The sequence below is a fragment of the Eumetopias jubatus genome, unplaced genomic scaffold, assembly GCF_037043125.1.
Source record: "Eumetopias jubatus isolate StellerSeaLion01/CBP00866 unplaced genomic scaffold, mEumJub1_p1.0 scaffold_2, whole genome shotgun sequence".
Classification (NCBI taxonomy): domain Eukaryota; kingdom Metazoa; phylum Chordata; class Mammalia; order Carnivora; family Otariidae; genus Eumetopias; species Eumetopias jubatus.
In genome coordinates, this window is record NW_028274808.1 from 140,463,099 (window position 1) to 140,476,924 (window position 13,826).

Sequence of the window (13,826 nt, forward strand, 5' to 3'; positions counted from 1 at the left end):
TTTTTTTTTTTATGATAGCATTCATTCTTTCTCATATAGGACTGTTTGTCTTTCAGTTAGAGTATTGTCTTCAAAGATAAATGTAGAACTTAACAAAGGTTAATTCAGGGTGTTGAATTGTGATACTACTTCAGAATTGACTAAGAGTAACAAGTATGTTTATATATGTGATTTTGGCAAACAAATTGTAGATATATAGTATAAACAGTGAAATCCAGAAAGAACATTTTTGAAATCTTAGGACGATCTTAACAGAGTGTTTCTTTAGATTCACATAATTTCAAATTTATGTAACAGACTAAATACTTTAAAATTCACTTTACAAAATTAGTATTTTATTGTGTACATTTGTCTGGTCTTAAAATTGTAAGTCTTACAGATTTTATTTTTGTATTCTGCTTTAGGCAATCCTTTATCACAGGATATTCTCAATTTATACCAGGACCCAGATGGAACCCGAAAGCTACTGAACTTCATGCTTGACAATCTTGCAGGTAACTCTTAATGATTAGTCAGTGAACTCTACATGTATTACTACTAGCTAATATGTCACATGTTGCTTAAGAACATCTGACCATTTTTTTTTTTTTTTTAAATAACTTCTCATAGTTTTAGAGTTCTTCCTATTATGGGACATTCTTTTCATACACTGAGTGCTTTCTATTTACCAAGCAATATATTAGGAGCTTTAATTACATTATTTCATTTAATTTTTCTAAGAACCTAAGAGGTCCCAATTTTTACTGGTATTCTACAGATGCAAGTTCTGAGATTGGGAGAATAAATTAATTTTCCCAGGTTAACACAGCTGATTAATGCCAGAGCTGTTAACCCAAGATTCTCTTGCTCTTAATCACAAATACATAGTTATTAATTGTTTGAATTTGATGGAGATTACATGGATCCCATACACTGTACACATTTTTTGTGCATGAAATTACTAGTTTGATTGACTACACAGTTGTGGAAATTTTGCAAGCAGGATTTTGATCAAGAACACTAGAGATATCGGACTAAAATAGTTGTATTCCAAATGGAAATTTTTCTATGTAAGAAATCTTTTAAGTATTTGACTTAAAACTTTTTCTTTTTTTGCTTAAGCACTCAAAATATGTATGTATGTATCTACACTCAAAGTATGTAGATGCTTAAATTCAGATCTTTTTCTTGGAATAATGTCTTTCTAAAATACAGAATCCTGAAACAGAGTGAGAGAAATCTAGAATCTAGCATGAGGCCATCATCACAGTATGTTGTCTATACTCTTTTTTTTTTTTTTTTTAAAGGATGGAACTTAATCTTTATTTACAGGATATGTACTCTTTTTAATTCTCTCCATTATAGAAGACACCTACATACAAAATTTTTTTAAAATAGTAATATTTACAATAATGTAAAACCAAATTAATATCCTCTAAAATTTTTTGGCTATAAAGACTAAACTTTGATTGATGGGAGAGTGATAATAAACTTGAGAGGTTCTTTTAGTAATAAATTAAGAATATATGGCTAAAAGTTTAATTTAGCTCTGTGTGTGTGTGTGTGTATGTGTGTATATGTATACGTATATATATATGTATATATATACATATATAGTGTGTGTGTGTATAGTATGTGTACGCTATTTCCTTCCTGCTTTAAAAATACATATCTTCATTGTCTAAATAGATGTAGCCACTTGGTCATTCATATGGCATGTGTGTGGGGTGTATGTGTGTGTAATTTTTAAGGAGTTCTTCTATACTTTAGATAGAAGTCATTTGTTGTTGTATATTGCAGGTGTCTTGTCCCATGCTATTGTTTGCCTTTCCTCTTTCTTAATTTGTCTTTTGATGAACAGAAAACATTTTACATAATTGAATTTATCGATTTTTTCTAGTATGGTATTGCTTTTGTGTCCTGTTTAAGAATTTTTCCCTACCTCAAGCTCAAGGATATATTTTTCTGTATCTAAAAATTCCATTTTTTACTTGTAACATTTAAAGCTAGTATCTTCCTAGAACTGCAATTTGTGTAACACAGGAGTCAATTTTCATAACTTTTCCATGATATAGATTAAATTGACCTTGATCCATTTATTGAAAAGACTGTCCTTTCATTACTGTTTTTTAGTGTCATCTTTGTCATAAATTGTCATTGTAAGAATGGGTTTATTTCTGACATTTTGTATTCTCTGTTCATTTCTAGTAGTCTTTATGGCAATATAACAGTGTCTTTAATTATGGTATTTTTATAAATGTCTTAAGATTCAGTAGAGTAAGTCTCCCCTCTTGATTTGATTGTAAAGTCTAAGCTAGTTTTGCCCCATGCTTCCTTTACCTTGTATTTTCATTAAAATTGTTGGAATTGGCTTTTCTAATTTCTCCCCTCCTCAAAAGGTAGGGATTAAGGTTGAGAGTATATTGAATCTATAGATTGCTTTGGAAAGAACTGACATGTTTACAACACTGGATTTTCTAACCTAACAATGTTGGTTATTCGTTGATTTATTGTGCTTTCTCTAATTTCTCCCAGTATTGAGTTTTAGGTTTCTGTGTAGTGGTCTTTACATTTTTTATTACATTTATTCTAAAGTCTTTTCGGAAATGAACTTAATAAGATTATTATTGCTTATTTATGGAATATAATTGGGTTTTGTATATTTATTGGTATTCAGGTACCTTGCTGAACACTTGTAAATGCCTTTGGTAAATACATATTCAGCCACTTTGCTAAACTTTTTAATGCTACTGTATTTTTATTTCAATTTCTATAATTGTATCATCTGTGAATAATGACACTTTTATTACTCTCTAATTCTTTTATCTTTTATTTCTTTTTCTTGCCTTACTGCCCTTGCTAAGATCACCAGCAGATGCTAACTAAAAGTAGTGATAATTTGTCTAATTTCAAAATTTATTAGCTTTTCATAATTACAAATAAATGTGACATTCACCATAATTTTTACATATGTTAAGGAAGTTTATCAGATTAGTAAGTTTTCTTCTGTTCCTAGCTTGTTCTTCTATTCCTATTCTATTCTCCTATTCCTTCTATGTTTTTAATTTTTTAGTATGAACCAATGTTTAATTTTATCAAATGCTCTTTCTCTATTAAGATGAGCGTATATTTTCTGTCCTTTATTCTGCTAATTTGGTAAATGTATTTATTTTTCATGTTATACCACCTTTGTATTCTTAAAATAAATTCAAGTAGGTTGTAATATAGTAGTTTTATATATCCCTTTATTCAGTTTGCTAATATTTTACTTAGGATTTTTTGCATGTGAGTTTGAGATTGGCCAATAATTTTCCTTTCTTCAATATCCTTGTCAGGTTTTAATATAAAGATTATACTGGCATCATAAAATTTATTTTCTGTTATTTGGAAGAGTATATTTGAGATTGGTGTTTTTTTGTGTTTTTTTTTTTTTTTAAGATTTTATTCATTTATCTGACATAGAGCTCCCCCTCTGGTGTCCCCCCCCCCACTTCATTTTTCCCTTCCTTCTCCTAATGTCCTCCGTGCTATTCCTCATGTTCCACAAATAAGTGAAACCATATGACAATTGACTTTCTCTGCTTGACTTAGTTCACTTAGCATAATCTCCTCCAGTCCCATCCATGTTGATGTAAAAGTTGGGTATTCATCCTTTCTGATGGCTGAGTAATATTCCATTGTATATATGGACCACATCTTCTTTATCCATTCGTCTGTTGAAGGGCATTTCAGGGATATTCAAATCAAAACTACATTGAGATACCACCTTACACCAGTTCAAATGGCAAAAATTGACAGGGAAAGAAACAACAAATGTTGGAGAGGTTGTGGAGAAAGGGGAACCCTCTCACACTGTTGGTGGGAATGCAAATTGGTACAGCCACTTTGGAAAACAGTGTGGAGGTGCCTCAAAAAGTTAAAATAGAGCTACCCTATGACCCAGCGATTATACTACTGGGCATTTACCCCAAAGATACAGATGTAGTGAAAAGGGAAACCTCGAGTTCCGATTTGAAATTCTTTTTTTAGTGGTTGGTCTAGATATCACAATATACATCTTTAGCATAGTCTACTGATAATGGTTTTATCACTTCAAGTGCATTATTGCTGCCTAACTTCCATTTATGTGCCTTCATACTCCCCACTTTTTTTAAAATGTAATTGTCTCTAATATTTCCTCTACCTACACAGAGTACCACACAGATGTTATAATTTGTGCTTTAACTATCAGATAGGATTTAAGAAGCTCATGTGGAGAGGATAATCCATTGCATTTACCCCTAATTTTACTGCTTGTTCTTTACTTTTTGGTGTTCCTCCTTTCTGTTTAGAGAGCTTCCTTTAGCCATTTTTTAAGGGCAGGTCTGTTAACAACAAAGTTTCGTGGTTTTCCTTTTATAACATTTTTATTTCCCCCTGATTTCTTTTTTTTTAATTTTTTAAAAGACTTTATCAGAGAGAGAGAGAGAAAGCGAGCACAAGCAGGGGGAGGGGCAGAGGGAGAGGGAGAAGCAGACTCCCTGCTGAACAGGGACTGGATCCCTGGATTCAGAGATCATGACCTGAGCCAAAGGCAGACACTTAACCTACTGAGCCACCCAGGTGCCGCAATTTCCCCTTGATTTTGAAGGGAACTTTTGCAGGATACAGAATTTGTGGTTTGACAGTTCTTTTCTTTCAGCACTTGAAAATGTGCCACTTCCTCTGGCTGCCATGGTTTCAGAAAAGAAACCCATTGTTCCCTGATAGGTAATGTGTCTTTTCTCTTTGATGTTTTTCAGATTTTTTTTTTTTTTGTCTTTAGTTTTCAGCAGTTTATGATGTGTCTTGGTGTGGATTTCTTTGGGTTTATTCTACTTGAAGTTTGCTCACCTTCTTGCATTTGTAGATTTATGTCATTTACCAAATTGGAGACATTTTAGCCATTATCTCTTAGAATACTTTTTAAGCCCATGCTCTTTCTTCTCTTCCTTCTGGACTCTGATGATATGAGTCATAGAGTTTTTGTTAACAGTGCCACAGGTCTCTCAAGCTCTGTTCATTTTTCCCGCCCAGTTTATTTTCCTTTTAACTGTTCAAATGAAATACTCAGATTCACTCATTTTTTTGGGTTATCTTTATTTTTGTGCCCTTCTGGTGAGTTTTATTAGTTGATTATTGTATTTTTCAGTTGAGTAATTTCATTTTGGATCTTTTCAAAAAAGTAGAACTTACGCTTCTTTGGGCTTTTTATTTTTTCATTTGTTTCAGGAGAATTTATAATTCTAGAAGCAGCTGTATGATGGCTGCTCTAAAATCTCTGTCAATTTCAACATCTGAATCCTCTCTGTGTTGGTCTCTGTTGATAGTCTTTTCTCGTTTAATTTGTGATAGTTCCTGGTCTTTGGTATGACCAGAGATTTTCAGTTGTATCCTAGATATTTTGAATGTTATGTTTGGAAACTCTTGATCCTTTTAAAATTAAATCTCAATTTTAGCAGGCAGTTGCCCAGTTTAGGGTTAGCATGTGGGTTCTGTCAGCTCTTCCAGGCTCAGCTGACACCCTTACTGTGGGCAAACCAGGCCCAATGCTGCTGGTTACTGGAGTGTTGGGATGGATTGTCTCTCTGGGGCTCTGTTAGAGAGATTGCCATTAGCATGTTGGATTACCACTGCCACTAAGTGTGTTTCCCACCTAATACTTGCTGTACGTCTCCTTTTTGGCTTCACTGGCCAGAGAAATCAGGATTTTCTTGCTGCCCTACTCCCTGCCCCCAATCTATTCCTCATGGCTCCAGGGCTGATTGCAGTACTGTCTGGCACCTGGTGTGGCATGTATAGAAGATAAAAATGTTTTATCACATTTTAGGTATGATCCTGAGAGACATATTACTGTGTTAACTGCTGTCTCTTCTTTTCTATTCATGAGAACAGACTTCCATATTGATTCAAATTCTAGTACTGTATCTAGGACCATATACATATCTGTTAAACAGTCTTTATTTGATGGTTTGTCATATCACTGACATTGCAGTTTCATCTTAGAAAACATTAATTTTAAGTATATGTCACACATGAATATATTATTCTCCTTATAAAAATTCCTGTTAAGACTAAAATTTTCTTTGACCAATATCTTTAATTCCGTGTCCCCTCCATGGTAAGTAGACACACTTATAAGTTGGGTGTGTGTTCTTGTAGATATTTTGATAGACATTTACATATAAAAATTATACTGGTAGAAATGTTATGATACTACTATTCATGTGTGTTTTTAAAATGTTTTCTTATAAACATATTCTATTTTATCATTATGTATATATTTAAAGATTTATTTGAGAGAGAGTGCATGCATAAACAGGGAGAGGGGCAGAGAGAGAGAGAGAGAGAGAGAGAATCCTTAAGCAGACTCCCTGCTGAGCGGGGAGCCCAATGCAGGACTTAATCTGAGGACCCTGAGATCATGAGCTGAGCTGAAATCAAGAGTCATCCACTTAACTGTCTGAGCCACCCAGGCGCCTCATCATTATATATTTTCTAGTTGTTTTCACTCAGTATTTCTTGTATAGCTTTCCACTTTAGCACACATGTATCTATCCTTTTTTTCTTAAACTATAGCATAGACTTCTATAAAATGGATATTAGCCATTTACCCTTGTTTTTGCTGTTATAAACAATAGTGTAATATCTATTTGAATGCTTCTTTAAGCAGATAGGGCTGATCCCAGGAAGTAGAATTGCTGAGTCACAGGGACATGGATGTTTAAATTTTAAAAGATGATCCAGCTTGTCCTCCCAGATAGCTCCCAGTTTATATTCTTACCAACTATATATGCAAGTATTCATATCTTATCACCATTATCAGTTCTGGATATATTAAAATTTTGGGGACAACCTGGATAAAAACATGCTCTCTCATCTTTTTATTTTTCCTGGTTACTGGTGAGATACACTGTTTTTTCATAGGTTTTGGCTCTTCGGCTATTGTTGGTGAATACTATGCATTTTACTTATACTGATATATTGTGATGTATTAGTTAAAATATATTAGTAAAGTTTTGGGAAGCACCAGAATGTCAGCATCACCTTATTTGTTTTATTCTGAGGATTTTTTGATTTCTGAATTTTTAACCATTTGCTAAGGAACCCAACAGCTAGAAAGTTCATTTATACTTCATTGTATTTATATATTGGGCTTTCCATTTCTTAGATAGTTCTCATGATTGTGGCATGGCACTCCTGGCAGGCATGATTTTTTCCAGGATTCAATATGTTGATTCAGCTGGATGGTTTGTCATCTTATGATAACCTTCATTCCTTTCCTGGCAAGATATGGACTATGCAAAATAATGAAAAGTATGGATGTTAAAACATGCATCCTTTAGATAGGCTTTTGGAACACCAAAATGGTTAGTAAAGTGAAACTTTTAAAGATCTTAAATACTCTGGTCAAAATTTCTGTGGCTGGATGAAGATAAGAGTGTTTTGTTTTAAAGGAATACATTTCTCAGCCACTGCATTCCCTGGGAAAATCTGCAAACTTAGAATCCAATTGTCCTGTAATTGTCAGTGTTCTTAAAAGGAAAAAGTAAAAGTGAAGTTAAATCTTAGCTTAGTGAATTTTCTCTCATCTGATAGTTGGGTAGCTTTTAGTTCAATGGTATTGATAACCATATCTGAGTAATTAATGTTTAACCAGTGCCTTACTTTTTTCTGTATAATGTAGTTCTAATCTCTTGTTTTACATGGATGTTATAAAATAAAAAGTTTAAAATTAGGAAATGAAAGCCCCATTATAAAATTCATTCATTTCTATTATGCATTCACGTGTGTTTTTTTCTATTTTAAAGATATTTGAATATTTCACTTTATTAGTATTTTGGAACTTCACAAAGCTTTGATTTCCCAGTAGGGAAATTTACATTGTTAACCTTAAGTAAACTCTTATGTCTTAATTACAAATGTAGTGGTTTTTTTTTTTTTTTAAGATTTTTATTTATTTTAGAGTGTGTGTGAGCAGGGGGAGGGGAAGAGGGAAAGGGAGAAAATCCCAAGCAGACTCCCTGCTGAGAGGAGAGCCCCTGGCTGGGCTCATTCCAGGACCCTGAGATCATGACCTGAACGGAAATCAGGAGTCAGGTGCTTAACCGACTGAGCGACCCAGGCGCCCTGATCTTATTTAAGGTTTTAAATAGGTACTTCTCATAAATACTGTGTAAGTGGAAATGCCAATAATGAGTTTCCTAATGTTCTTTTCTTATGTTCATTATGTATTTTCTGCATAGGTCTGCTTAGATTTCCTTTGGCTTCTAAATCTTCTTTATATTTCAGTGTTAGATTTTTAAGTCAGTTGTGGGCCATTATAGCAGAAGAGAAAACAGAAGTTGATTTTACATTATAAAGTAAATGATACTGATTTTAGAAGCACATGAAATTAACTTACGTTTAAAAAAGATTTTTCCTCCCCCCAGTTCATCCAGAGCAGCTTCCTCCGAGGCCATGGATTACATTAAAAGAACGAGACCAAATTCTGCCATCAGGTAAATAGTTTTTCTTATTTTTCTTTGATTTTTTTCAGAAATACTTGAAATGCCATTTGGGCTTTGTGATACAATTATAACTAGCCTTCATTTTATGTCCACAAGGTAGATGAGCTTCAAAAAATACTGACGGGTAGATTTGAAAGTATAAAACCCACTTTAAGGCCATGTGTAGGATTCTCCTCTATCTTTCACAGTGATGTAGCTCTTGGTTTTACAGTTACTCCTTGTAATAAAGCCTTCCAAATAAGAAAATAAAGCCTTCCAAATGGCCTCTTCACACAGGGTATTGGTGACTTAAAAAGAAAAAATGAAAAAATAATGAATTTTTTCTGAAAATTTTAAACTACTTGGGTACTTTATCTTTCTTCAGTGGGTAGAGTGGTAACACTTGCGAAAGAGTAATTTAGACTGAGTCTGTATTTGCTATATTGGAAACAAAGTATGATACCGGGCCAGTGGTGTAGAAATGGTAGAGTGTGAGTGAGCAATTTAAGGATATAGTTTAGCATTTCTAGAACTGCGGTAATGTAGAAAATATAAACCTTTATCTCTTTGTGGAGACTAATAATGATTTGACATCATTTATAGTGCTTCTTACTGCTTATTAGACATTTTAGGATTGGGAATTCTACTTAAGTTGTGAATTAGTATTTCTCCAAATGCCTTCTTTTTAATCATAAGGGTAAGTTTTCATTATACCTAATTTCATTTTAAAGTTAACAAATAAAAATTTTATTGTTTTAATACCAAGGTTGGATCAGTCACTGAAGACTGACAACTTAGTAATTTTTTAAAGGGTAAATCACAGAACTTATGTACTTTTAAAGTCCTTCTGTTTGTGTGCTTTTTGAAGTAAGAGGATTCAGAAAAAATTATTTGCTTTGAAATTGGGAAATGTAGGAAGTGTAACATCTTCATGGTTCTTTTGCATTTTAATAACACTGAGAAATAACAGCATATACAGTACATTTCTGTGTCTTCCAGAGGCAGTAATTTTAAAACTACCACACTCTTAGAGTCAAGCCTAGAATTTCTAGGAGGCACTGTGTCAGTGCTCCATCATGAGCAACACTTACTATTAACAGGATGCACATTGATGGTCTGAGTAAAAGGAATATTTAAGGTTTTCTGCAAAGCCTTAACTTAGGTGGATTTATTTTGTTTAGCCTTCCCTAATGCATAATTAATTGGTTCCCTTTCTGATTTTAAAAACGCCATTTTCTGGTTCTTCAAAGTAATCCTCTCTTGAGCACTGGTAAACATAATCTTGAAGAAAAGCTTTCCTAATACTGCATATGTACATTTTCATTAAGAAAAAGAACAACAGAAACATTTCATCAGTTGTTGAATTCTCAAAGTAATGTGTTCTTGGGCTTTCCTTATTGAAAAATGAGTATGGATTTTCCTTGGGATGTGTTGTACTTTCCTAAGTAGAATCTGAGTGCTAAATAAAATGGCTTTTACTTCTGGTGAGTAGGGAGATGTGTATAATAACTTACGATTTATAGCTACAAAACTCTAAGAATCAGTACCAGATAGTGAAAAAGTGAAGAGTGTACAAAATGGCCTCCAGTTTGATCCCCAGGGGACCATTGAACTGAGTTTCTCTTAATACTTTCCCCATTATCTAAATCTTAACCAACTTCAATCGAGTATTATTACTTCATTATTTGGATTCCTCACCTTTTAAGTATGTGATTCACAACCATACCTGCCCATTATAATCATCTGGGATGCTTTTTAAAAATACTAATATCTAGACCCTAAATACACTAACTTATTTCGTCTTGAGCAGGGCCCTGGATATGAGCACGTTTAAAAAACACTCTACAGAGTGATTCTAATGGGCAGCCTGGATAGAGAATTACTGATAAAAATCAGGGCTTTTCAAACTAATGTCCATGTGAATCACCTGGGGATTTTGTCAGCCTTCAGGTTCTGACTTAGTAGGTCTTTGTGGTACCAGAGTCTGCATTTTTGAGTTCCTAGGTGATAACTGACGCTCTTGGTCTTCGAGCACATTTTTGGGTAGCAAGGCTATAAACTTTGTTCTCCTGTTAGTTTGTTCACAGTTCTTTTGTTGTTCAAGGGCATTTTAAAATGAGAATTCAGTTTCAGAAATGATTATATGATTTGGCAAAAAGGATTCTCTTAAAACTAAACTTTGTTAGTCCATATCCTTCTGGCTTACTGTAATAAGAGCAGTAAGAGACTCCCAAAAGTATTAAATAGTGGGTATTTTGTTAATAAAAATTGATGAAGTTAGAGTCTTTTAATGGACAAAACTAAAATTCACTTTTGTTCACTTATATAGAGCTTTGCTCAAAAAATTATGTGCAAAAAATTAGCATTCTGACTTATAATTTGAATTTTTATTAAAATAAATTTCCTAAAAATCTAAAATATGAACTCTAAGTCTAATTCTAGTGAAAGAACTTTGATGTGATGGACTCCAATGAGGTCTTAGTAGATATAGTTTAACAGAATTTTGCCGAAAAGGCATTTCACAATGATGATATTTGGGATAGGTTTGTGTGCCATCTGTGCTTGTGCAGGTATACACATGATACTTTACTTCTTTTTGAAAAACTTGCCTAATTTTCTCCCTTTGTCTTTTGTTTTTTTTTCTCTCCCACTTCTTAGCATCATTCACGGTTATGTGTTACAATGTGTTATGTGATAAATACGCCACCCGGCAGCTATACGGCTATTGCCCATCCTGGGCATTAAACTGGGAATACAGGAAAAAGGGAATTATGGAAGAAATTGTTAACTGTGATGCAGATATCATTAGTCTTCAGGTAACACTATAGAAATTAATTGTCTGAGGTCACCTGGCTGGCTCACTTGGTGGAGCAAGCAGCTCTTGATTCCGGGGTTGTGAGTTCTGAGTTCCATATTGGGTGTAGAGATTACTTAAAAATAAAATCTTAAAAAAAAAAAATTGTCTGAAACTTAAAGGTGAACTTAATAGATCTTACTTCCAGGAGAGAGAGAGTCTGTGTTCAAAACAGAACTCAAAAGGAATTGTTTTCTCTCCTCTTAAAAAGGGCAATTTTAATAAGCAGGTAAGACATTTCCACAGTGGAACTGTTTTGCTAAGTACAGCCATCCACCTATACTCATTTACTATTAAGTGAAAATAATCTCATCCATTATTCATGTTAAAAGTTTATCTTATGAACAGATCACTTGCATTGTTGAAAGGGAAAACTTTTAAGAATGTGAATTTAACTTATGATGGAATCTTTAAAAAATATTATTTGTCCACTGTTCCTTAATGATAAACATTGTAAACATTTAAAAATATTGTGCTATAAGTCATGCATTTTTGCATTATTTTAAAAACTGTCTCTGAAATTTAGACTTTCTGTTTTATAACTTTATTATAATAAATTTAACTGAAGAAACACCTTTTTGTTGAAATACGTATTTCAGCGCTTCAACACTCAACTAGCCAAGGTTTCTAGGTAGTATTTAATAACTTTTTCTTAGCAACTTTCAAAGCATATTACATGTTTATGAAGGTATTTTAAAATTTTAAGTATTAGAATTTTATAGCTGCTTTTTAGTATAGCCTGAGGAGGAGGGTATTACTTTTTAAATAATTTTTTGTACTAGAGTAGCTTGATAATTTATGTTGTCTATGGTTCATATGACTTCCTGGGAAATAATAAAAATCTTTAAAATTAAATTTTCTTCTAAACACTGAGAACTGACATAGAATTGGCGGAGAAGGAGGCAAACAAAGGTAGTTACTTAGTTGTCCTCTTTTTATTTAGTATTTGTAGTAATGATAGCCTCACATTCTTCTAAGTATAGTTTGAAGGATAAAAACATAATTTAAAAAGTATTTTTTGGGGCGCCTGGGTGGCTCAGTCATCAGGCATCTGCCTTTGGCTCAGGTCATGGTCCCGGGGTCCTGGGATCGAGCCCCACGTCAGGCTCCCTGCTTGGCAGGAAGCCTGTTTCTCCCCCCCCCACCCCCCCCGCTTGTGTTTCCTCTCTCACTGTGTCTCTGTCAAATAAATAAAATCTTTAAAAATAAAAAAATAAAAAGTATTTTTATTGTAAAGGTGATACCATAGTATAAAATGTTCATTCTAGAGAAATTGAGTATTTTGAAAAAAATACAAGGAATGATGGAGGAAAACACCTAATCTCATAATCCAAAAGTAGTTTTTGTGTTAAAATTTCTGAAATATTTGTTCTACACTTTTTAAAATTCACTTTCCTATTTATTTACAGACCTGTTTTCCAAAATAAAGTTGAGATCACACTGTTGTACTTAATGCACTTTCCATATTACTAAAATTCTTCAAAGCCAGTTCATTATCTGAATATATATTTATTGATTTAGCATTTTCTCTACTGTTGAACATTTAGGCTATTTATTTTTACTGTTATAAAATCATGTTATGAGCATCATCATAGATAAATCATTATCTTGACATTTGATTATTTCATTTGGAAAGATTGATTAAAAGTATTTTATGGGTCAAAGAATAAAATAGTCTAACTCAAAAATACTGGATTAACAGAGACCGTTGGATGATTGGTGTTCTGGTACCTAAAAATTCCTTAAAGTAGAACTTTTTGTTGATCTTAAACTTCTCAGTCTTGGGTATCATTCATTTCCATTGCAGTTGAGAAAGATAAATAATTTTAAAAATTACCCCTCTAAATAAAATTTACTACTCCTTCCTGCTTATTTATAATATGTCCAATTTTACCAGTTTTGAGGAACTGATGTATAGTAGGATGAACTCTAAATTGGAACTAAAGAGACTTGGGACCAACTAGCTGGTAAGCAAGAAAAAATCATGCAGCAGTTCATGTTCTTTCAGGTTTAAAAGCTGCCATTATCAAATGACTGCTGCTAGTGGTAAGGTAGGATAGATAATACTTGTTATGTGAATTATTTTAACTTAGTCACATTTTACACTGCTAAACATTTTTATATCTTAGTCAGAGTTTTCCTCTGTCATGTCGGTGACAACTTTTCTTTCACCTCAGGAAGTGGAAACAGAGCAATACTTCACTCTCTTTCTGCCAGCATTGAAGGAGCGTGGATATGATGGATTTTTTTCTCCAAAGTCACGTGCCAAAATCATGTCTGAGCAGGAGAGAAAGCATGTGGACGGTTGTGCAATATTCTTCAAAACAGAAAAGTGAGTTAAGGAAACAAAGCATAGTAGTGTATACTTCTTTAATATACAAATTAACAAAAGCTAGCTAGAAAGCAAGCTATGTAAAAATTAAAATTGCTGGTAATGTTATATTTCTTAGGCTGTGTTTTTAAGAATGTTTATTATACTTTATGCT

At 33.2% G+C, this 13,826-nt stretch overlaps 1 protein-coding gene across 2 annotated transcripts in view; it reads left to right on the forward strand.

The window, feature by feature from the left end:
* The window catches only part of CNOT6L (CCR4-NOT transcription complex subunit 6 like), a 105,374-nt gene that overhangs the window by 61,656 nt on the left and 29,892 nt on the right, over positions 1–13,826 (forward strand). For both annotated transcript variants that reach the window (XM_028100535.2, XM_028100533.2), the window contains exons 5-8: positions 405–494; positions 8,430–8,498; positions 11,145–11,302; positions 13,518–13,672. In XM_028100535.2, coding sequence (XP_027956336.1) covers positions 405–494; positions 8,430–8,498; positions 11,145–11,302; positions 13,518–13,672 — 472 coding nt within the window. The remainder of the gene's footprint in view (positions 1–404; positions 495–8,429; positions 8,499–11,144; positions 11,303–13,517; positions 13,673–13,826) is intronic.